At 35.9% G+C, this 24,101-nt stretch overlaps 1 protein-coding gene across 1 annotated transcript in view; it reads left to right on the forward strand.

Moving 5' to 3' along the window:
* Nucleotides 1-9,468: 9,468 nt before the first annotated feature.
* Nucleotides 9,469-24,101, forward strand: part of LOC136026885 (growth/differentiation factor 3-like) — a 55,650-nt gene continuing 41,017 nt past the window's right edge. The window contains exon 1 of the mRNA XM_065703692.1: nucleotides 9,469-9,588. Coding sequence (XP_065559764.1) covers nucleotides 9,492-9,588 — 97 coding nt within the window. The 5' untranslated portion in view covers nucleotides 9,469-9,491. The remainder of the gene's footprint in view (nucleotides 9,589-24,101) is intronic.

Raw genomic sequence — 24,101 nt, forward strand, 5'->3', positions numbered from 1 at the left:
TTGACCGAATCCTAGCACCATTTCAGCCTCTTCTATAATCTCTGTATATGAGATCAAGAACCTGATCAGACTGAACGGAGAAAAATATTGCCCTTCAGATTAGAAATTCTGTGATCGCACAAGACATGTGATCACAGGGTGTCTTGAGTAACTTTTGAGTAACTTTACCATATAAAAACTCGGTACTAACCAAAATCGTTAGTAAGAAAAGCAAAAAGCAAAAGGCACTTGGGAGAGCTAAAAAACCGAGCCCATAATTTGGGAAGTCCGAAGGACTGTATAATCAACCGTAGGATGTGAAGTAAGCAAATAGAGGCAATAAAAGGAAGGAAGGAGCTGAGCTCCGAAGGTCAGACCTCCGACCACTGTAAGCGAAGGAATATTTTCCTAGTGTTAAAAGATTGCAATTCCCAATTTGATTAGCATATTTAGTTTTCAGTCCAGAACCACTAAAGCTATTATGTAAATATCAAAAATATTTATGTTGTCTGAGCAATAATTTTTAGTTTTTATTTCAAAATAGAAAATTACCTGACAATTTTAGAATTATATCTATCTATATATATAAAAATAAGTTGTCTGTCTGTGGATCAGGTGACGTCATGTTTCTGTGTCGACTGGCGTCATGAAGTTAGTTGTCGTCATTTTTGCTATGACGGTGACGTCATTAAAGATATTTAAGACATATATGTTCACGTAGAAATCTAATAGTTTAAAATGACTGATGAACTTACAATGGCAAAAGCCGATGAAGATGCTCAAAGAGTCTATGCCAAAAAACTTGCTGCTGATAGAGAAAGTCAGAAAAGAAAGCGTGCCGAGGAATCAAAAGAACAGCAAGGAAACAGGCTTGAGGCTAAAGAACGCAAAACCGTGCAGTTAGATGAAGATCCACCTGGACAGCGAGAGTCAAAACATATCAAAACTGAAAATGATAGCGATGATGATTGGGTTTGGGATCTTGACTTGGATAAGGTCATCAATGCCTACCAGATTTTAGTTAAAAAAACAAAGGTTCGGCGATATGTATTTCATAGTGAAGCTGAAAAATAAAGAAGAAAAAGAAAACTGAAAAAAGAAAAAATGTAAAAAACTAAAAAATGCTAAAAAGAAAAAACACTCAAAGAGAAATTACAGACCGGGACACAAATGACGACCGGGACAGAGGGAATATAAATAACGACCGGGACACTCAAAGAGAAATTACAGACTGGGATATCGGGACACAAATGCGATGATTATAGCTTGAGTAGTTGTGTTCAAATCGGGACTATGTCTAAAATTTGTCCCTATTGCAAGGCCTTGAAATTTAATGGTGAAACAATGGGAATGTGTTGCGCCTCAGGAAAAATTAAACTTCCTCTACTGGCTGCACCACCAGAGCCATTGAAGACTTTGCCTGCTGGAACTACGTCAGAATCCAAACGTTTTTTTATCACAGATCAGAAAATATAACTCATGTTTCCAAATGACGTCGTTTGGTGCCCAAATCGAAAATCCAGATCAATTTATGCCTACTTTCAAAGTAAAAGGGCAAATTTGTCATAGAGCAGGGTCCCTTCTACCATTCTCAGGCGAGAATCATAAATTTTTACTACTGTACTTCATCAGTGATAGAAATTCTGAATTGAATGCACGTTGCAAAATTTCTCCCGACGTTGAAAGAACTATCGTTTCCCAATTGCAACATCTTTTCCACGAAAATAATAATTTAGTGCGTCTGTTCAAAAGAGCCATCGATTTGATGCCTACTGATACGCATAAAATTGTTATTTCCGCTGACAAAACGCCTCCTGGCCAATATTTGCGTAGATACAATGCTCCAACTATCGACGAAGTGGCAATCGTTATGGTCGGTTATCAGTGTTTACCTCGATATATTATTCTTCATAAGCGAAACTCTCAGTTGGTAAGAATTGCTGAAACTCATAGATGCTACAATGCCCTACAATATCCTATCATTTTTGGGATGGAGCCGAAGGCTATTACTTTAATAATAAATTGATTGATCCATCCACTAATAAGCAAACGGATAAGAAATGCAGCGCAATGAATTATTATTCCTATAGACTAATGATTCGGCAGGATGAAGACAATTATATTTTAAAATGCCGTCAATTGTTTCACCAATACATCGTCTATATGTATGCAAAAATTGAATCAGAACGTTTGCTATTTATCCGTCTGAATGAGACCAAGCTCCGCTCTGAACAATACATTCGTTTGCGAGATGTAGTTGTAAATGACGGTAATACCACAAACGTTGGAAGATTAACGATTTTACCTTCGTCCCATGCTGGCAGTCCCCGTCATATGCAAGAATATGCTCAAGATGTTATTGCGTATGTTCGTCTCTATGGTCTTCCAGATTTATTTATTACATTTACATGTAATCAGTCTTGGGACAAGATACGGCAGCTTTTACTTCAAGGATAATCGGCGGTTCATAGACATGACATTACGGCCCGTGTCTTCCTGCAAAAGTTGAAATCACTGATAAACTATATAGCAAAACTTAAAGTGTTTGGGTCAGTACGATGCTAAATATACTCAGTGGAATGGCAAAAACGAGTTTTACCACGCGCAAATATTTTAATCTGGCTACATGATAAAATTACTTCTAATGAAATTGACGATGTGATTTCCGCTGAAATTCCTGATGAAAATGTCGATAAGGGCTTATATGATATTGTTGTAAAAAATATGATACATGGACCTTGCGCTGCACTGAATGAAAAATCACCAGGCATGGCCAAAGGAAGGTGCGCAAAGCAATATCCTCGACTTTTACTACCCAACACAATTACTGGCAATAATGGTTACCCACAGCATGGAAGAAGATCTACTGAAGATGGCGGTAAAACAGCAATAATAAAGAAGCATAACGGTACAATCGAAGTAGATAATCAGTGGGTTGTTCCATATTCACCTTTATTGTCAAAAACATTTCATGCACACATAAATGTTGAATACTGTAAGCCCGTAAAGGCAACCAAATACATATGTAAATACGTCAACAAAGGCAGTGACATGGCGGTTTTTGACTTGCAGTCCGAAATCAGTGACATCGATGAAATCGTACAATATCAGGCTGGAAGATACATTAGCAGTAATGAAGCTGTTTGGTGAATTCTTTCATTGCCGATACATGAACGAAGTCCAGCTGTTGTTCACTTAGCGGTACATTTACAGAATGGATAACGTGTTTGTTTTTCGGCATCCAACGTGCGACAAAGAGCCCTCAATCCACCGGATACAACGTTAACTGCTTTCTTTTCGTTATGTCAAAATGATTCTTTTGCAAAAAAACTGTTTTGATTTTACATCAGAAATTTATAACTACACTTTAGCTATAATTGAAGATTTATACGTATGTACGGCAAACAATCTTCTTCAGGGTTTGGGAATGCCTTCACCTAATCGTAAATCTGCTGTTTCAACATGTGTAGATTTGGATCGTGAACAAAGTTACAGCACGGGTGATCTATTGTCGTATGTACAAAATAATATTTCTAAGTTAACGTCGGAGCAAAAGGACATTTATGACAAGATAATGTATTGTGTCGATAACAACGTTGGAGAAATCTTCTTTTTGGATGCACCAGGAGGCACTGGTAAAACATTTGTGATAAAATTGATTCTGGCAATTGCTTCGTCCGGAATGGCCGCAACGTTGCTGCCTGGTGGAACTGCTCATTCCGCTTTGAAATTGCCTCTGAATTTTCAGTCTACAGAAACTCCCACGTACAATATTTCAAAATCATCTGGGATGGGTAAAGTATTGCAGCAATGCAAACTTATTATTTAGGACGAGTGCACAATGGCACACAAAAAATCGCTCGAGGCTCTGGATCAATCTTTGAGAGATTTGCGAGGGAATTCGAAACCCTTTGGCAGCACATTAATATTGCTTGCGGGAGATTTCAGGCAAACATTACGTATAATACCTAGATCAACCCCTGCAGGCGAAATGAATGCTTGGCTGAAAAATTCTAATATATGGTCACACGTAAAGACATTAAGATTAACTACAAATATGCGTGTCCGATTGCAAAACGATGACTCTGGTCAGACATTTTCAGATCAATTGCTGGCAATTGGAAACGGAAAACTCCCAGTAGACTCAATTTCAGGACGTATACAACTGCCTGCTGAATTCTGTAATTTAGTGACGTCCAAAAATGAATTGGTTGAAAAATTATTTCCGAATATTCTAACCAATTATAAAAATCACAAATGGCTAAGTGAACGAGCGATTCTGGCAGCCAAGAATAAAGACTTCAAACGAAATCAACAATATTGTTTTGACAATGATTCGAGAGCAGGCAGTCCTTTTTAATTATCCATCTGAATTTTTAAATTCCCTGGATCTCTCAGGGTTTCCACCACACGTGCTACAACTAAAAATAGGTGTACCAATAATATTGTTACGAAATATAAACCCTCCAAAGCTTTGCAATGGCACGCGACTTGCCGTAAAAAAACAATGAAAAACGTAATAGAGGAAACAATCTTGACAGGGCCTTTTGAGGGTGAGGCTGTTCTTATTCCTCGCATTCCCATGATTCCAACGGATCTGCCTTTTCAATTTAAAAGATTGCAATTCCCAGTTCGATTAGCATTTGCATTCACCATCAACAAAGCTCAAGGGCAATCATTAGAAAAAGGCGGTATAGATCTTAATATAGATTGTTTTTCCCATGGACAATTGTACGTTCCATGTTCGAGGGTCGGTAAACCTGACAATCTATTTATATGCACTGACAATGGGATAGCGAAGAATGTTGTATATTCGCAAGTTTTACGCAGTTAATTTGTATTGTATATGTATATCTATCTATCGATTTAAATGAGGCTTTGTATATGCACAGACAATGGGACAGCCAAGAATGTTGTACATTCGCAAGTTTTACGTAGTTAAAAACATATATATATATATATATATGTATATCTATCTAGATTCACAGGTGGGACAAAGGGACACAACTACAATGGCGCGTAACTAATATGGCGCGAAACGACTTACGCACGCGGGGGGGGGGCTTGGGGGTGGGCGCGAAGCGCCCCCGCCAACTAAGTGTTGGGGTATAAACATCTTTATACCCCACTTATAAATATCTTTATAAGTGAGAAATTTTTTCGAAAACGGCTCCACATTTTTTCGGGAAAATTGGCACCCTGGTATATTCTGGCCTAAAAAAACGATCTAAATCGGTCAGAAGTTTGAGAAAGTTCGTTAAGAGCCTTGATTTTAGGGGAAAAAAATTATGTGAGTGACTTCATTTTTATATCCATCAGTAAGAAAATTAGGTTGTCACAGTTGTCATACTTATGTGCAAAAATTTAAGATCTTCATGTATAGAGAAGTTTATATTCAATTGCTTAAAGAGCAAAAAACTGGTAATTGCAAAAATATTCACGTATATTTTGACAACAGTCCAAAAACCTTAAAAAATACAAAGCAAAAAGTTCGAAGCTTAGTAGAAATCGTTGTTAGAAATTGTACTTGTGGTAGTAATCAAATATCTTTGAATAGACTTAACATGAGAAGAAATTGAATTGCGTAAAGAGCAAAAAACTGGTAACTGCAAAAATATTTGTATATATTTTAACAAGGGATTACAACAATTACAACAAGACCTGGCCGCTTCACTGCCACTTCATATCTATATATATACTAGCTGTTGGGGTGGCGCTTCGCGCCACCCCAACACCTAGTTGGTGGGGGCGCTTCGCGCCCCCCCCCCCCCAAGCCCCCTTGCGCGCGTAAGTCGTTACGCGCCATATTAGTTACGCGCCATTGTAGTTGTGTCCCTGTGTCCCACCTGTGAATATATATATATATATATATATATATATATATATATATATATATATATACATATATATATATATATATATATGTTTTTAACTATCACACCACCCCAACACCTAGTTGGTGGGGGAGCTTCGCGTCCCCCTCCCCGCGCGTACCTGATTATTCTAATGATTGCCCTTGAGCTTTGTTGATGGTGATTGCTAATCGAACATTCCCTGTGTCCCCGTCGTCATTTATATACCCCCCTATGCCCCCGGCATCCCCCTTGTAGTTGTGTCCCTGCGTCCCGGTCGTCATTTATATTCCCAGTATCCCGTTCGTCATTTGTGTCCCAGTGTCCCAGTCAGTAATTTCTCTTTCAGCGTCCCAGTCGTCATTTACATTCCCTGTGTCCCAGTGTCCCGGTCGTCATTTGTGTCATTTGTGTCCCGGTGTCCCGGTCTGTAATTTATCTTTGAGTGTCCCGGTCGTCATTTATATCTCCCGGTCGTTATTTGTGTCCCAGTGTCCCAGTCTGTAATTTCTCTTTGAGTGTCCCAGTCGTCAATTATATTCCCTGTGTCCCGGTTTTTAGTTTTCTTTTTCTCCTTTATTTTTCGGTTTTTTTCTTTTTTTTAGTTTTTTTTTCTTTTTCAGTTTTTAGTTTTTTTTATTAGTTTTTGTTTTTTTCTTTTTAGTTTTTTTGTAGTTTTTACTTTTTTTAATTTTGTTTTAGTTTTTTTTTTCTTTTTTAGTTTTTAGTTTTTTACCTTTTTTTTAGTTTTTTTTAGTCTTCTAGCTTTTTAAGTTTTTTTTAGTATTTTCTTTTTAGTTTTTTTGTAGTTTTTACCTTTTTTAGTTTTTTTTCTTCTTTTGTATTAATGCTAAAGCCAAGGTTCGAACCTGGAACCTCTCGGAACTGGAACCTGGAACATAACGCTTTACGAACTCAGCTACTTCGGCTTGATTACATTCGTTTTTGAATTGGTATATGATGAAATAATTCAGGCGCCATATAATGACGTCACTCGACAGACAGACAGACAGACAATATATTATATAGACAACTTATATATATATAGTATACTAGCTGTTGGGGTGGTGCTTCGCGCCACCCCAACATTTAGTTGGTGGGGCGCTTCGCGCCCCCCCAAGCCCCCCCGCGCGCGTATCTCGTTACGCGCCATATTAGTTACGCGCCATTGTAGCTGTGTCCCTGTGTCCCACCTGTGAATAGAGATAGATATAAATATATATTTTTAACTACGTAAAACATGCGAATATACAACATTCTTCGCTGTCCCATTGTCTGTGCATATAAATAGCATTTATATTCCCTGTGTCCCGGTCGTCATTTGTGTCCTGGTGTCCCAGTTTGTAATTTCTCTTTGAGTGTCCTGGTCGTCATTTATATTCCCTGTGTCCCAGTGTCCCGGTCGTCATTTGTGTCCCGGTGTCCCGGTCTGTAATTTCTATTCAAACAATCCCTGTGTCTCAGCCGTCAATTATATATCCCGCCTGTGCCCCCGGCGTCCCCGTTGTAGTTGTGTCCCTGTGTCCCGGTCGTCATTTATATTCCCGGTCGTGATTTGTGTCCGGGTGTCCCAGTCTGTAATTTTTCTTTGAGGTTCCCGGTCGTCATTTATATTCCCTCTGTGTCGGTCGTCATTTGTGTCCCGGTCTGTAATTTATCTTTGAGTGTTTTTTCTTTTTAGTTTTTTTTTAGTTTTTTATGAAGTACATATCGCCGAACCTTTTTTTTCAACTTAAATCTGGTAGGCATTGATGACCTTATCCAAGTCAATTTCCCAAACCCAATCATCATCGCTATCATTTTCAGTTTTGATATGTTTTGACTCTCGCTTTCCAGGTGGATTTTCATCTAACTGCGCGGTTTTGCGTTCTTTAGCCGCAAGCCTGTTTTCTTGCTGTTCTTGTGATTCCTCGGCACGCTTTCTTTTCTTACTTTCTCTATCAGCAGCAAGTTTTTTGGCATAGACTCTTTGAGCAGCTTCCTCGGCTGTTGCCATTGTAGGTTCTTCAGTCATTTTACAATTAAACATTTTTCCGTGAACGCATGTCTTAAATATCTTTAATGACGTCACCGTCATAGCAAAAATGACGACAACTAACTTCATGACTTCAGTCGACACAGAAACAAGACGTCACCTGACAGACAGACACACAGACAGACAACTTATTTATATATATATATATATATATATATATATATATATATATATATATATATATATATATATATATATATATATATATTTATATATATGTATAAATCTATATATATATATATATATATATATATATATAATATATATATATATATATATATATATATACATATATATATATATATATATATATATATATATATATATATATATATATATATATCTCACAGTTAGTTCGTTATGCAAGGATTTGTAGTAATTATATTGATTTTAAAAATAGATGGAAAATCTTAAGCCAAAAATTGATATCAAGAGGTTTTTCTGCAAATAAATTAACTTGGCAATTTAAAAAATTTAGTTTTCATTATAACGAACTTTTAAATAAATATCAAAAGAATTATCTAGAAATACTTAAAGAAATTTTTAACTAATTTCGGAGGTTCGAGAAATGTTGTCACAGCGCCATTTATTTTGAATTGTGTTTCTAATTGAGCAGATTTTTTAAAAAATTAGCCACATGGTAAAGATGAATTCTATAATTGTTTAGTTCATTCAGGTTTTTTGCAATGTGTTAATATTTGTGATTTGGTAAAATTTATAATATTTAGTTTACCTATTGTTGCTAAAGAGAGGGATATATTAACAAGATAAGCTTGTTTTGGTTTTACTTGGTTGTTTTACATTTGCTGTTTTTTTTCATAGGCATGTATTTTGGGGGTGATACCTGACGCGGGGATGCCATGGATATTCTGTGGTAGCCACAACACTGTGCTGGGTAGAGAATTTAGAGTGGCGAAACCCTATATAGGCCAGTGTATTCTCCTGATGAGCCCTTATGTTGGGTGTTGCCTCTGAATTATTTGTCTATATTATTTTTTCTATTGTTCGGTAAATGACGACTTATACTTATTGACGACATGACTGCCTGTCCATGGATTATTCTTTATGGTTGATTGTGTGTGGCTATGCTGTTTGACCTATGTGATTGTATAGATGAGTAGGGTTAAGGCCTCATTCAAGTGCTGGTCTATATTAATCACTAATTTAGGAAAACAGGCTTCCTTTTCTCCTTCTGTCTCTTTTTTTTTTTTTTTTTTTTTTTTTTTTTTTTTTTTTTTTTTTTTTTTTTTTTGCGTTTGTGCTGTAGCATTGGTGATTTCTCTTTTCATGATATATATATATATATATATATATATATATATAATATATATATATATATATATATATATATATACATGTATATATATATATATATATATATATATATATATATATATATATAAATCTATATATATATATATATATATATATATATATATATATATATATATATATATATATATATATATATATATATATATATTGATCAATAATGATAGTACAATTATATATTACATTGGTTATTATTATCACTATTATTGTTTTGATTACTATTATTATCGTATTTACAAAAATTAGTTCTGTTTAAGGTTTCTGGTCGAAGGCTCCAAAATCCACCCAAATTTATGGTTGATCTATACGAGCAAGCAGTAAATGGGGAGTTCAAAAATGAGATAATAAATCCTTATAATGCAACTGTGGTCCGTAGCATTGTAGGCAAAGGTAAGTCTGTATTCAGTTTTAAGACTGTTTGTAATGTGATTATTATATAACAGATTTATAGCCTCTGTCCTGAGAGGGCCATATTGAAAAACTAAGATGGATAATCGTCCTTATGAAATTGAGTTCTCAAAACATCCTCCCCCCCCCCGTCAGTACCTCTCTCTTTACATTAAAGCTTAAATTTTGTCCCTTATCCTTAAGAATGACCCCTGAATCACAAAAGCCGTAGAATAAATAGTTGAAATTACTAAAAATGCTTTAGCGTAAAGAGCGAGGTATTAGGAGGAGCTGAGCCCCTCGTATGCATAATAAAATCTGTTCGTTTTTAAGTTTTAATGCTGTTCCTTACTTCCAGATGAAAAAACTTTTTCATATTTATTTTTTCATTGTTTTTTTTTTGATAATGCTAGAAAATCCTCCGCTCTCTTCATGGAAATTTTCTTCCCCAATGACAAATTCCTCGATGGAAAGTTCCCACAACATATACCCCTCTTCTCAACCCCTCCCCTCAACCAAAGAACCCCCCTGAAAACGTCTGTACACTTCCCCATAACCATTACTATATGTAATCACTGGTCAAAGTTTGTAACTTGTAGCCCCTCCCACGGGGACTGTGGGGAAGTGAATCGTCCCAAAAGACATAGTTATAAGGTTTTTCGAATACACTGAATAAAATGGCTATCTCAGAATTTTGATCCGGTGACTTTGGGAAAATAATTAGCGTGGGAGGGGGCCTAGGTGCCAACCAGTTTTTTCAGTCACTTAAAAAGGGCACTAGAACTTTTCATTTCCATTAGAATGAGACCTCTCGCAACATTCTAGGACCACTGGGTCGATACGATCACCCCTGGAAAAAACAAAAACAAAAAACAAATAAACACGCATCCGTGATCTGCCTTCTGGCAAAAAAACACAAAATTCCACATTTTTGTATATAGGAGCTTGAAACCTCTACGATAGGGTTCTCTCATACGCTGAATCTGATGGTGTGATTTTCGTTAAGATTCTATTACTTTTAGGGGTGTTTCCCCCTGTTTTCTAAAATAAGGCAAATTTTCTCAGGCTCGTAACTTTCGATGGGTATTACTAAACTTGATGAAACTTATATATTTAAAATTAGAATTAAAATGCGACTCTTTTTATGTAGCTATTGATACCAAAATTCCATTTTTTAGAGCTTTGGTTACAATTGAGCCGTGTCGCTCCTTATTACAGTTCGTTACCACGAATTGTTTGATAGTCTTTTTCATATTATTTTATCTAATTTATCTGCTATGGGCTGCCTCCCCGTAGTAGTATAATATTTGTAGGCATGAATTTATAATGGGACTTTGTCTGTGCAGGATTTCGACTCTTGTTGATAGAAGAGGATCTCCAAGTGCTGAAAACCATGTTGTGACCAAGATGGGCCCAGGATTGCACAAAGCCTCCAACTTACTGGAGGTCCCAGGGACCTCTTGCTGTGCGATTCTGAGCCGGCTTAAGCGCTTCGGTGTAGACCTGAGAAAATATGTTGGTTCCCATCCTGAACTGGTATCCGGGACCATTGCTTTTCCTGAGGCCAAAATAATTTCAAAGATTTAAAGAGATACAGAAGAGAGAAAAATGAAGACTTTTTTCCCAAGACAGTGAACGAACAAAACCTATTTGAATATTTCGGCCCAATATCTAAGGGCCGTCTTCAGCAAAGGAAATAACAAACAATAACGGACTTACAATAAAAGTTCTCGGTTAAAAATCCAGTTTTTAAAATAGCCAAGGCATCATCACTTCCTTTCGAAAAGTTCAGCCAAGACTTTGTGATAAGAGCTAACATTTTACAAGCTAAAACGGTTCATTCATTTCACTAACTGTATTTATTAAAAATTGGAATAATTTCTTATTGCGATATTTGCCTTCTCTGCAGCTAATCTTGTATTTCTTTTGGGATTGAGTTTGTTTTTATTCGTTCCTATTTTTGTTTTATTTTGAATTAGGTTATTTTCTATAATTAATTTTGTGTACATAGGGTTGAGTGTGTATTCACCCAAGTCTCTATTTAGGGATGTATTATTATTTAAGTTTCGTTTGATTTCGATTGCCTTGCGGACAGTTTGTTTGATTCCTAGGACATTGATTGCTTAAATCTGAATCGAAATATATGGAGTTATTTTTAGATTTTAATGCTTTTTCAATACTTTCTTTGTGTTGCTGTAATCTTGTTCCTAAATTTTGGTGAGTTCGACTAGTTTAATAATTTACACAACTACATGGTATTTGATACACCCCTCTTAGACGAGTTCATGGGGCTTTATCCTTACCAGAATTGAGAAGATTCATTATACTTAAATTGCTTGTGAAAACAACACGTAAATTATTTTTTAAACTAACTTTTTTCAGTTTTGAAGTAATTTTCGGAATATAAGGTAGATAAATCGTGATTTTGGGTTTATTCGAATCGATTACTGGTGTGGGATTTAAGGCTTTAGAAGAATGCATCTTTAATCTTTAAGCAATAACAGCATTTATGAGAAAAATTGGGTACCCGTTGCCAACAAGTATGTCCGTAATAAAATTCAATCAAATTCAAAAATACGGCTCTGAACAGGTATTAAGTACTCTATCCATAATAGACATTACCACACTTCTTTTAAGCCGTGGAGGATGGTTAGATTTGAAGTGAAGGTATCTATTATTATGCGTAGGTTTTTTGTAAACCGTAAAATCAAGTTTATTCACCTTACGTATTATCAATACATCTAAAAAAGGTATTTTTCCATCTGTTTCGGTCTCTAGAGTGAATCGCAGGTTTATTTCGTAAGTATTTAAATGTTCTAGAAAACCTTTAAGTTCACTTTCGCCATAATTCCAAACTGAAATTACGTCGTCCTTGAAACGTCCCCAAAACACACGATAAAGAAAATACGAATCCAGGGGCCAATTTTCTAGATTCTCGACGAAAATATTTGCGAGTAGGCCTGATAGAGGTGATCCCATAGGAAGGCCCCTTACCTGTTTGTAATATGAATCTCGAAACTCGAAGTGCATGGAATATTTGTTACATAATTTAACCAAATGCATGAGAACGTCAATGTCTAGACCTATAGCTGACTCTTCGATTAGATGGTAATTGTTTTCCAGTTTATTTTGTAATAATTGCTAAGATTTTAAAACATCAATACTAGTTTACATGGAAACTATGCCAAAGCTGCTTAATATGGAATTTTCACAAATGTTTATCTGTTCAGTTTTTCCTCAAGATCAAATGAATTTTTTATTTAAGATTTTTGGGAGTGAAGCAATGGTTTAAATGCACTGCATAACCATTTTCCAATGTTTGAGGTAGGTGATTTTGTACTAGCTACGATGGGTCTTAGAGGGATGCTTTGTTTTTGCAACTTTGGTAATCCATAAAACTTTGAGCAAAAAATGCCAAGAAGTATTTTTTGGCCGTCTTCAGCAAAGAAATTAACAAACAATAACGCACTTACAGTAAAAGTTCTCGGTTAAAAATCCAGTTTTTAAAATACCCAAGGCATCATCACTTCCTAACGAGAAGTTCAGCCAAGACTGTGTGATAAAGGCTAACATTTTACAAGCTAAAAAGTTTCATTCATTTCACTCACTGTATTTATTAAAATTGGAATAATTTCTTATTGCGATTAAATAAAAAAACTAGTTTTTTTTAACTGAAAATAAGGAGCGACATTAAAACTTAAAACGAACAGAAATTACTCCGTGTATGAAAGGGGCTGTTCCCTTCTCAACGCCCCGCTCTTTACGCTAAATTTTGACTCTTTCTCTCAATTCTACTTTATTAAACAGTAAAAAACTTTAGCGTAAAGAGCGGGCGTTGAGAAGGGAGCAGCCCCTTTCATACACAGAGTAATTTCTGTTCGTTTTAAGTTTTAATGTCGCTCCTTATTATATTATTATATTATTTCGAACTGATTGATATTTGCCTTCTCTGCAGCTAATCTTGTATTTCTTTTGGGACTGGGCTTGTTTTTATTCATTCCTATTTTGTTTTATTTTGAATAAGGTTATTTTCTATAATTAATTTTGTGTACCTAGGGTTGAGCGTGTATTCACCCAAGTCTCTATTTAGGGATGTATTATTATTTCATTAAAAAAAACATTAAAATCTAAAAATAACTCCATATCTTTCGATTCAGCTTTCAGCAATAATATTTATGAAAATTCAAATCATTATGTTCTATTTGACGAAACAATTCTAATTAGCAATGACGTGGGAATCAAACAAACTGTCCGCGAGGCAATCGAGATCAAACGAAACTTAAATAATAATACATCCCTAAATAGAGACTTTGGTGAATACACACTCAACCCTGTGTACATAAAATTAATTATGGAAAATAGCCTGATTCAAAATAAAACAAAAATAGGAACGAATAAAAACAAGCCCAATCCCAAAAGAAATACAAGATTAGCTGCAGAGAAGGCAAATATCGCAATAAGAAATTATTTGAATTTTTAATAAGTACAGTTAGTGAAATGAATGAACCTTTTTAGCTTGTAAAATGCTAGCTCTTATCACACAGTCTTGGTTGAACTTTTCGTGAGGAAGTGATGGTGCCTTGGCTATTTTAAAAACTGGATTTTCAACCAAGAACTTTAATTGTAACTGCGTTATTGTTTGTTATTTTCTTTGCTGAAGACGGCCCTTAGATATAGGGCCGAAATATTCAAATAGGTTTTGTTCGTTCACTATCTTGGGAAAAAAGTCCTCATTATTCTTTCTTCTGTATTTCTATTGTGGAAAGGCTGTGTGGTCTTTGTCATTATTTAAGATTCAAAGAACATGAAAGTTGGAACATGGAATGTTACGACGTTAAAAAATTACTATCGCATCGACATTTTGACTGACGAATTAAGACGGTTTGAACTGGCTTTATTACGAGTTTCAGAAACTCATATCCCAGGGGTAGCAAGCATGAAATTAGGAGACATAGAATTTGTTTACTCAGGCAGGAAGGATGGGGTACATAGACTGGGAAAAGGGCTCATGATGAATAAGGAAGCTACTAAGTCTTGTTTAGGTTGGGAAGGTATTAATAATATAATACTAATCAAACAGTTTGTGGTAACGAACTGTAGTAAGGAGCGACCCGGCTCAATAGTAACCGAAACTCGAACAAATGGAATTTGATACCAATAGTTACATAAAAAAATTGCATTTTTATGCTGATTTTAAATATATAAGTTTCATCGAGATTAGTCTTACCTATCAAAAGTTACGAGCCTGAGCAAATTTGCTTCATTTTAGAAAATAGGGGAAAACACCCCCTAAAAGTCATAGAATTTTTACGAAACCACACCATCAGATTCAGCGTATTAGAGAACCATATTGTAAAAGTTTCAAACTCCTATCTACAAAAATGTGGAATTTCACTTTTTTGCCAGAATACAAATCACGGATGCGTGTTTATTTGTTTTTTTTTTTGTTTTTTTTTTGTTTTTTTTCCCCAGGAGTGATCGTATCGACACAGTGGTCCTAGAATGTCGCGAGAGGGCTCTTTCTAATGGAAATTAAAAGTTCTAGTGCCGTTTTTAAGCGATAAAAAAATTGGAGGGCACCTAGGCCCCCTCCCACGCTCATTTTTTCTCCAAAGCCACTGGATCAAAATTCTGAGATAGCTATTTTATTCACCATAGTCGTAAAACCTAATAACAATGTCCTTGTGGACGACTTACTCCCACGCAGTCCCCGTGGGAGGGGTTGCAAGTTACAAACTTTGACCTGTGTTTACATATAGTAATGGTTACTGGGAAGTGTACGGACGTTTTCAGGGGAAATTTTTGATTTGAGAGGGAGAGTTGATGTGGGGGGGTTACGTGGGAGGATCTTTCCATGGAAAACTTCTCATGGGGGGAGAGACTTTCAATCAAGGGGGCGCAGGATTTCTTGGCATTATTTAAAAAAAAACAATAAAAAAATAAATATGAAAAGTTTTTTTTCTACTGAAAGTGAGGAGCAGCATTAAAGCTTGAAACGAGCTGCAATTATTGCGACTATGAGGGGTTTACCTCTTCGTAATACCTCGCTCTTTACGCTAAAGTATTTTTATTAATTTCAACTATTTATTCTACGACCTTTGTGATTCAAGGGTCATTCTTAAGGAATTGGGACAAAATTTAAGCTTTAGTTTAAAGAGCGAGGTATCGACGAGGGGTGAACTCCCGCATATACGCAATAAAAACATACGAATATAGAAGTTCGTTACGTAAGTTAATTCGTAAATTACGTATATTTTTTACTAATAAAATGTTTGTAAAAAAGTTAAAATTCTAGTTGCCTTTTTAAGTAATCAAAAAATTGGAGGGCAACTAGGCTTCCTCCCTCTCTCCTTTTTTCTCAAAATCTTCCGATTAAAACTATGAGAAAGACATTTAGCCAAAAAAAAAATTAATAGGCAAATTTCGTTTTAATTATTTATGTGCGGAGAGCCAAGATCAAAACATGCATCAATTAAAAAACGTCCAGAAATTAAATAAAAAAACAAGTTTTTTTAAATGAAAGTAAGCAGCGACATTAAAACTTAAAACGAACAGAAATTACTCCGTATATGAAAGGGGCTTTTCCTCCTCAACGTCCAGCTCTTTACGCTCAAGTTTTTTACTGTTTTAAGAAGTAGAATTAAGGGAAAGAGTCAAACTTTAGCGTAAAGAGCGGGACGTTGAGGAGGAAAAGCCCCTTTCATACACCATGTTATACTGCCATGTTAATAAATTGAAAGGAAGTGGTCAATCCGGAATAGTACCAGTTAAAGATAGAAATGGGGCCACAATTAGTGATAAGGAAAAAGTTAAAGACAGATGGGTGGAACATTTTGAGAATGTGCTAAACCGAGATACAGTTGTAGGAAAAGATAAAGATGAAAATTAAAAAGTTTGTAATACCTTGGATGCGAAGGAAGATTTGCTTAGTGAGGAAGAATTAGCGACAGTACCAAAAGGATTAAAAATAACAAGGCTCCAGGCGCTGATAGTGTGATAAATTAGTTTCTTAAATATGGTGGCTCTGAGGTTAGGGATCAGCTACTGAAGATTATGAATATGATTTTTTAAAAAGGGGAGGCACCTAATGATTTTAGAAAAACCTTTGGTCCTCAGTTTTATCAATTCTGACAAGCTTTCGATTCTGTTGATAGAGGAGCGTTAGCAATGATAATGCACGAGAATAATACTGCTGCGGTTAAGGTAGGAAATGAGATTAGCAACTGGTTTTGTATAGAATCAGGAGTTAAGCAGGGTTGTGTTCTATCCTCCTTTATGTGGATCATTTTGATGGACTTCGTCTTAAGGAGCGAAAAAAGGCAATTAGAGACCACGGAATCAAACGGGAAGGAAAAACTCTCCTGGACTTAGATTATGCTGATGATTTAAGCATATTAGATGAAAGTGTGATCAAAATGAATGAATTTTTAAAGGTTTTGCGAGTTCAGGGTGCTAAAATAGGCTTGAAAATTAATGTTAAGAAGACTAAGTCACTAAGGCTAGGAATAAGTGAAGATGAACAGGTGACATTAGGTAACGAAAAGATTGATCAGGTTGGGAGCTTCGGTTACCTTGGTAGTATTATTAGTAAAGATGGTGGGAGCAGTGAAGATGTTAAAAGTAGAATAGCTAAAGCTCAGGGTTTTTTTCACAGTTAAAAAAAAGTTCGGAAGAATAGGAAGATAAGTCTACAAACCAAGATTAGAATATTGGAAACTACAGTGATGACAGTGATCAAATATGGCTCTGAAGCATGGACGCTCCGAAGGACAGATGAAAATTCACTAGATATTTTCCAGAGAAATTGCCTACGGATTGTTCTACGGCTGACTGACCGTGTTTTAAACAATACGCTGTACGAAAAATGTGGTTCAATCCCGCTTTCTAGAGCTATAATGATAGAAAGGTTGAGGTGGCTAGGCCACGTTCCGCGGATGAAGGATGACAGATTGCCGAAGATTGTCCTCTTTGGCGAACCGTCTGGGGCTACACGGAAAGCAGTTTGCACTTGTCTGGGTTGGGAGAATGTCATAAATAAAGATTAAAAGGAAAAGGGAGCTTCATGGGAGGGTGTAAAGAGGGAGGCCTTGAATAGATTAGGTTGGAAGAGGAGCGTGCTTAGCTGTGTTGGCCTCAGATGGCTTTGTGCTGCAGTGAGTTATTAGTAGTAGTTGTAGTAGCTGTAGTCTTTTTCATAAAAAATATTTTATATCTTTTCAGTTTTTTTTTTATTCACAGTTACTTAGATATGCAAGGATTTGCAGTAATTATATTGATTTTAAAAATAGATGTAAAATTTTAAGCCAAAAATTGTTTTTAAGAGGTTTTTTTCTGTAAATAAATTAACTAGGCAATTTAAAAAATTTAATTTTCATTATAACGATATTTTAAATAAATACCGAAAGAATTATCTTGAAATACTTAGCGATTTTGGTTGATTTTGATTTTCCTTGGTACTGAGCTTGGCGTGTCCCTAATTTTTAACAGTGGATATCTGGAGGATTTTGCTTATATTGTATTTTTAAAAGGTCTTGTTTTGCATTCATTTCCTTAAATTTTATCTAGGTCACATTACATCAATAGAGAAAATTTGACGTAGTGAAAATTTTTTTATAATTGTTTAGTATTAATATAGATTGTGAATTGGTAATATAAATACACGGGGGCCAGAACCAAGGTATGATAAGCTAGTTTTGGTGTTAATTGGTTTTTCTACATTTGTTTTTTCATAGGCATATATTTTGGGGGTGATACCTATCACGGGGATACCATAGGGAATTTATGTTAGGCACGCCACTTGCCTGGGTAGGGAATTTAAAGTGGCGAAACCCTATAGGCAAGTATGTATTCTCCTGATGAGCCTTCGTGTCTGTGAATTATTCGCCTGTGAATTATTTGTCTTTTTTTATTGTTTTTAATATTTGGTAAATGATGACTTATACTTACTTACGATACGACTGCCTGGCTATGGATTATTCTTTATGGTTGATTATGTATTGCTAGGCTGTTTAACCTGTGTAATTGGATGGATGAGTAGGGTTGAGACTTCATTCAAGCATTAATCTATATTAATTACTAATGTAGGAAACAGTCTTCCTTTTCTCCTTCTGTCTTTTTTTATGTGTGTTTGTGCTGTTGCGTTGGTGATTTCTTTTTTCATTATAATGGGATGACTGTGCGGGATTGACATACCCAATACCCCTTAGAGATATAGCCGCTGGACCATTCTGCTGTGCTCAACAAAATTGTCTTAAAGTTGTCTCAACAATTGACTCAACATTGTTGACTCAACATTTTGTTGAGTCAAAATTGACCCAACAAAATTACTTGACTTAAGTCTCCTGCCGGGCACTGCTCTGCGTAGAGAGTGACGTCTGCCTCCTCCACCCACTTCGGTCCATGGCGAGTATTTGCTCTTCGCCCTGTCTGATGTTTGCCATCGCCAAGAACTCGGACAGGCTGTCGGACCAACGTTTCTTCGGTCGGCCACGAGGTCGCTTCCAACCAAATTTGATAGGGTCGAAGTCATAGATCATCTTTGCGGGTAGATGTGGTAGCATTCGAAGCAGATGCCCGAACCATCGTAAGGTTCGCTCGACTGCTTGAGTCGAAAATCCTTTTTGAATGGATGGGTTTGAAAATTAATGGGCTTCGTAAAAGGTCTGCTTGCCCTCCAGTTTCTTTTTACTCTTAAAAGTGGCAATAAAACTTTCAATTTTGAATTAAACAAGCTCCTTTAAAAGTTTTAACAACATTTCTATCTATTATAGAACGTCACTGCCCATGACATTGCTTACATACCCTTTTGAAAACCTACAAAGCATATAGTTTTTTCGTTTAATTGAATGTCCTTCTAAATGTCCCCTTAAGTTTCATCTTAATACCCCTAGGCCCATGAGTTACAGTAACTCTAGTGGCATTATTAATAGTCTACACATATGTCTTCTGGCCTATTCAAAATCCGCAACAAATTAGCCTTAAAGGTATAACTTAATAATATACTCCATTCTTTAGATATTGCTTTGTTACCTCTTTTAAAATCCGCATGTTCAAAGTTCGTTCGGATATAGTTCAACATCCGCCTAAATATTCCTTAAAAGTTTCTCTTTAATAATCTTAGCTTACCTAGTAGCAACATTAGCAGTATGCGCACAACACTTTAAACATATCCTTCAACATATCCTTCTTCAACATAAATATAACTTCAACATATCCTTCAACACACACTGAGAGAGTCAGATCCATCTGAACCCAATCAACGTTCCTGAAGCATTCCTGATATGTCTTCTTGACAACCTGTGTGGACATAGCACGTTTCGATTTAGTTCCATACAGTTTCAATACATTTTAAATTTTTCACCTTGATATCCTTAGTTTTAATAGCAACATTAGTAATAGTAGCAGTAGAATTTATAGTACTAGTCTTTGCTTTAGTGGCAATAGCAGCATTAGAAGTAGTAATAATAGTGGTAGTATTAGCAGTTTGAGTTGAAGCAGTAGCATTAGGATGCAAACATTTTGTTCGTATCCTCTACAAAAAGCCCTATTAGTTTCAACTTCACACACCAAACTGTTCCTAATATAGTGCTGTAATGCCCTTTTGAAAGACTGTATACAGATAGCGTGATGTGATTTAGTTTACGTTTCCCATCAAAATTCCTTGAAATAAAGTTCAACTTTCCAATCAAAATTCATTAAGGATTCAGTTCACCTTTTCTATCACAATTCCTTGAAAATTCAGTTCAACTTCATAACATTAGGCATAGTTGTAATAGTAGTCATAGTAGTAGTAATGTTATTACTGCTAGTAGTATTATTTGTAAAAGCAGGAGTGTTAGTAGGAGCAGTAATACTAAGGTAGTACCTTTTGGTCATTTGAATATCCCTCTCATCAGGTCCTGGAAATTTCAACTCAATATAATTATTGCTACTATTATTATTATTAGTAGTAGTAAAACTACTACTACTAAAGTAGTATTGTTATTACTGCTACTAGTATTATTTGTAATAGCAGGAGTGCTTTTAGCAGCAGTAATACTAACGTACTGCCTTTTGGTCAGTTAAACGCCCCTCTCATCAAGTTCTCAAGTTCTCACCAACTTTCAACTCAATATAATTAGCCATTGCTATGATATTGCTGATGTGACCTTTTGATAACTTGTTTGCTCATATACTTCTTGAAATTTTCATCTCAATGCTCTTAGCCTTACAAGTAGTTGGAATAGAAGTAGTAGTTGAAGTAGTAGTAGTATTAGTGTAGCTGCAGTAATAGTAGTATTAGCGTAGTTGTGTACACATATTGCCTTTTCGTCAGATGATTTTGCCCTTTAAGCAATCTCTTAAAAATCCAACTTACTACGTAGATCAATTCTTAAAATACCTTCTTTTTCACATTGCATATGCACATGGCGTCTTTTGATTTAGGTCAAATATCCTTTCAATATTGTAAATGGGGTTGTATGGTAGTAGTAGTGGTGGCAGCAGTGGTGGTGGTAGTCGTAATAGTGGTAGAATGCCAATATTCCTATCTAATCATCTCCCTTATCATATCCTTAAGGTTCCAAATTAATTTACCCAGTCATTCCTGATTTACACCCTTTTAACAATTCGCATACACACAACGTGTTTTAATTTAGTTCAACAATCTGCTCAAAATTCTCTGAAAAGCTCACCTGAATCTCCTTCGTCATGTTGGAAAGTAAAGTTCAAAATACGCTGAACAAAATAGCTCCCTTAAAATTTGGATCTGATGTGGTTTGAGGAATGACAGACCTGAAAGGGGGAGAATTATTGTCCTTCATTCACTTTTGACTCTTAAAAAAGGTACTAGAACTTCGGATTTTCTATCAATTAAGCTTCATCCGATCCTAAGTTTATACATCCACCCATTCTATAAAAATTTTATATACCCTGGGGCATAACGTACAACCCTTGCCCCTGGGCTATAGGGGGCTGAGTCCACCCTGAAAACATTTTTATATTCTTTTGGACTATTATGAATAAAATGCCTTCTATCGAATGCTTTTGGGTAAAAAAGTATGCCAAGGGGGGGGGGGGGGCAAGCTGCTCTCTATTGCTTTTGACCCTTAAAAGAGAACTAAAACTGCACATTTTCAAAAAAAAAAAACGAACCTCCTCTAAAGCCCACACGGCCACTCTTTCCATAAAAACTTTATATACCCTTGGCACATAACTACATCAAATGTATTTCAGGAAAATAAAACGTGTGGGGGGATAGCTGCCCTCATATCACTTTGACTCTCAAAAAGGGCACTAGAACTCACGATTATCAATCCAATGAGCCCTCTCTGAAGCCTGCACGACGACGCTTTCTATAAGAAAATTATATGCCCCACGAAAATAGCTTACAACCCTTGCCTTGAGGGCTGTTGAGGTAGCCTGTCATCCTTTGATTGGAGGTGTTTGGAAAAATGATGGGCATGGGAAAGATGCTGTTTGACCCCCCCCCCACCCCCTAATAACTTGTTACTATTAAAAAGGGGACTAGCCCTTTCAATTTCAAATCGAACAAGCCCCTTTCAAATTTTCTACGACAACTCCTTCTATACAAAGCGTCCTTGTCTAGAAAAAAGAAATAAATAAATAATTATAAATTAGTCATAAATAAATAATGTGCCTAAATCGCTCTTTGCTTAGGCAGCAGTATTGCCCTGCCTATCATATATTTATTCAGTTCAATTGAAACTACTTATCTGCTTCAGTTTATTGACAAGAGTTGGAATTTTAAATAGAAAAAATAAGAGCGAATGGAGGTCTCGGAGGAGGTTCAGCACAAGCAACAACACGCCGCTATTTGGTATTAAATCTATGAAATAAATTTGTAAAGTTTCCTCCCCAATTCATTAGACAAGGTTATATCCGTGTATTAGACAAAGTTAGATCCAATATTATAGACTCCAGTATTATATCCATAATTTTAGAATGTCCGATGGATTCAAAATCTTGGTACCGGAGACTATTACATATCTAAAACAAACTTCGAGCAGCAAATATTTGATATAAATAGTAAAAACAGAGCTGGGCTTTAAATAGAAAAATTAAGAGCAATTGGAGATCTCGGAGGAGGTTCGTCACAAGCAACAACACGCTAATATCTGGTATTATATCTATGATATAAATTTGAAAATTTTTTCTCCCCAATTCATTAGACAAGGAGTTGGGATGTTAATTAAAGAAGGGGCCCTATTCAGAAATATCAAACAGTTCGTGGTAACGAACTGTAGTAAGGAGCGACCCAGCCCAAAAGTAACCGAAACTCTAAAAAATAGAATTTTAATACCAATAGTTACATCAAAAGAATCGCATTTTAAATATATAAATTTCATCAAGATCAGTTATACCCATCAAAAGTTACGAGCCATAGAAAATTTGGCTCATTTTAGAAAATAGGGGAAAACGCACCCTAAAGGTCATACAATCTTAACGGAAATCACACCATCAGATTCAGCGTATCAGAGAACCTTATTTTAGAAGTTTCAAGCTCCTATCTACAAAAATGTGGAAGTTCGCATTTTTTGCCAGAAGACAGATCACGGATGCGTGTTTGTTTTTTTTTTTTTTTTTCCCAGGGGTGATCGTATCGACTGAGTGGTCCTAGAATCCTGAAAGAGGACTCATTCTAACGGAAATTAAAAGCTCTAGTGCCATTTTAAGTGACCAAAAAAATTGGACGGCACCTAGGCCCCCTCCCACGCTCAATTTTTCCCCGAAGTCACCAGATCAAAATTCTGAGATAGTCATTTTATTCACCATAGTCGAAAAACCTGATAACTATGTCTTTAGGGACGACTTACTACCCCGCAGTCCCCGTGGGAGGGGCTGCAAAGTTGAAAACTTTGACCTGTGTTTACATATAGTAATGGTTACTGGTAAGTGTACAGACGTTTTCAGGAGGGATTTTTTTAGTTTAGGGGGGGGGAAAGCTGAGGGAGGGGGGTTACTTGGGAGGATATTTCCATGGAGTGACTTCTCATGGGGGAAGAGAATTTCAATGAAGGGGCGCAAGATTTTCTAGCTTTATTTGAAAAAACAATGAAAAAATAAATAAGAAAAGTTTTTTCTACTGAAAGTAAGGAGCAGTATTAAAACTTAAAACGAACAAAGATTTTTACACATATGAGGGGTTTACCTCCTCGTTATACCTCACTCTTTACGCTAACGTATTTTAATAATTTCAACTATTTATTCTACGGCCTTTGTGATTCAGAGGTCATTCTTAAGGAATTGGGAGACAATGTAAGCTTTAGTGTAAAGAGCGAGGTATGGACGAGGGTTGAGCCCCCTCATATACGCAATAAAAACATGCGAATATAGAAGTTCGATACGTAAGTTAATTCGTAAGTTACGTATATTTTTCCCCAGTGAAAACGTTTGTAAAAAATTAAAAGTTCTAGTTGCTTTTTAAGTAATCAACAACTTGGAGGGCAACTAGGCCTCCTCCTTTGCTTTTTCTTCTCAAAATCTTCCGATCAATTGCAATTAATTAATATGCAAAT

This window comes from Artemia franciscana, chromosome 5 (assembly GCF_032884065.1).
Source record: "Artemia franciscana chromosome 5, ASM3288406v1, whole genome shotgun sequence".
In the NCBI taxonomy this organism is placed as follows: domain Eukaryota; kingdom Metazoa; phylum Arthropoda; class Branchiopoda; order Anostraca; family Artemiidae; genus Artemia; species Artemia franciscana.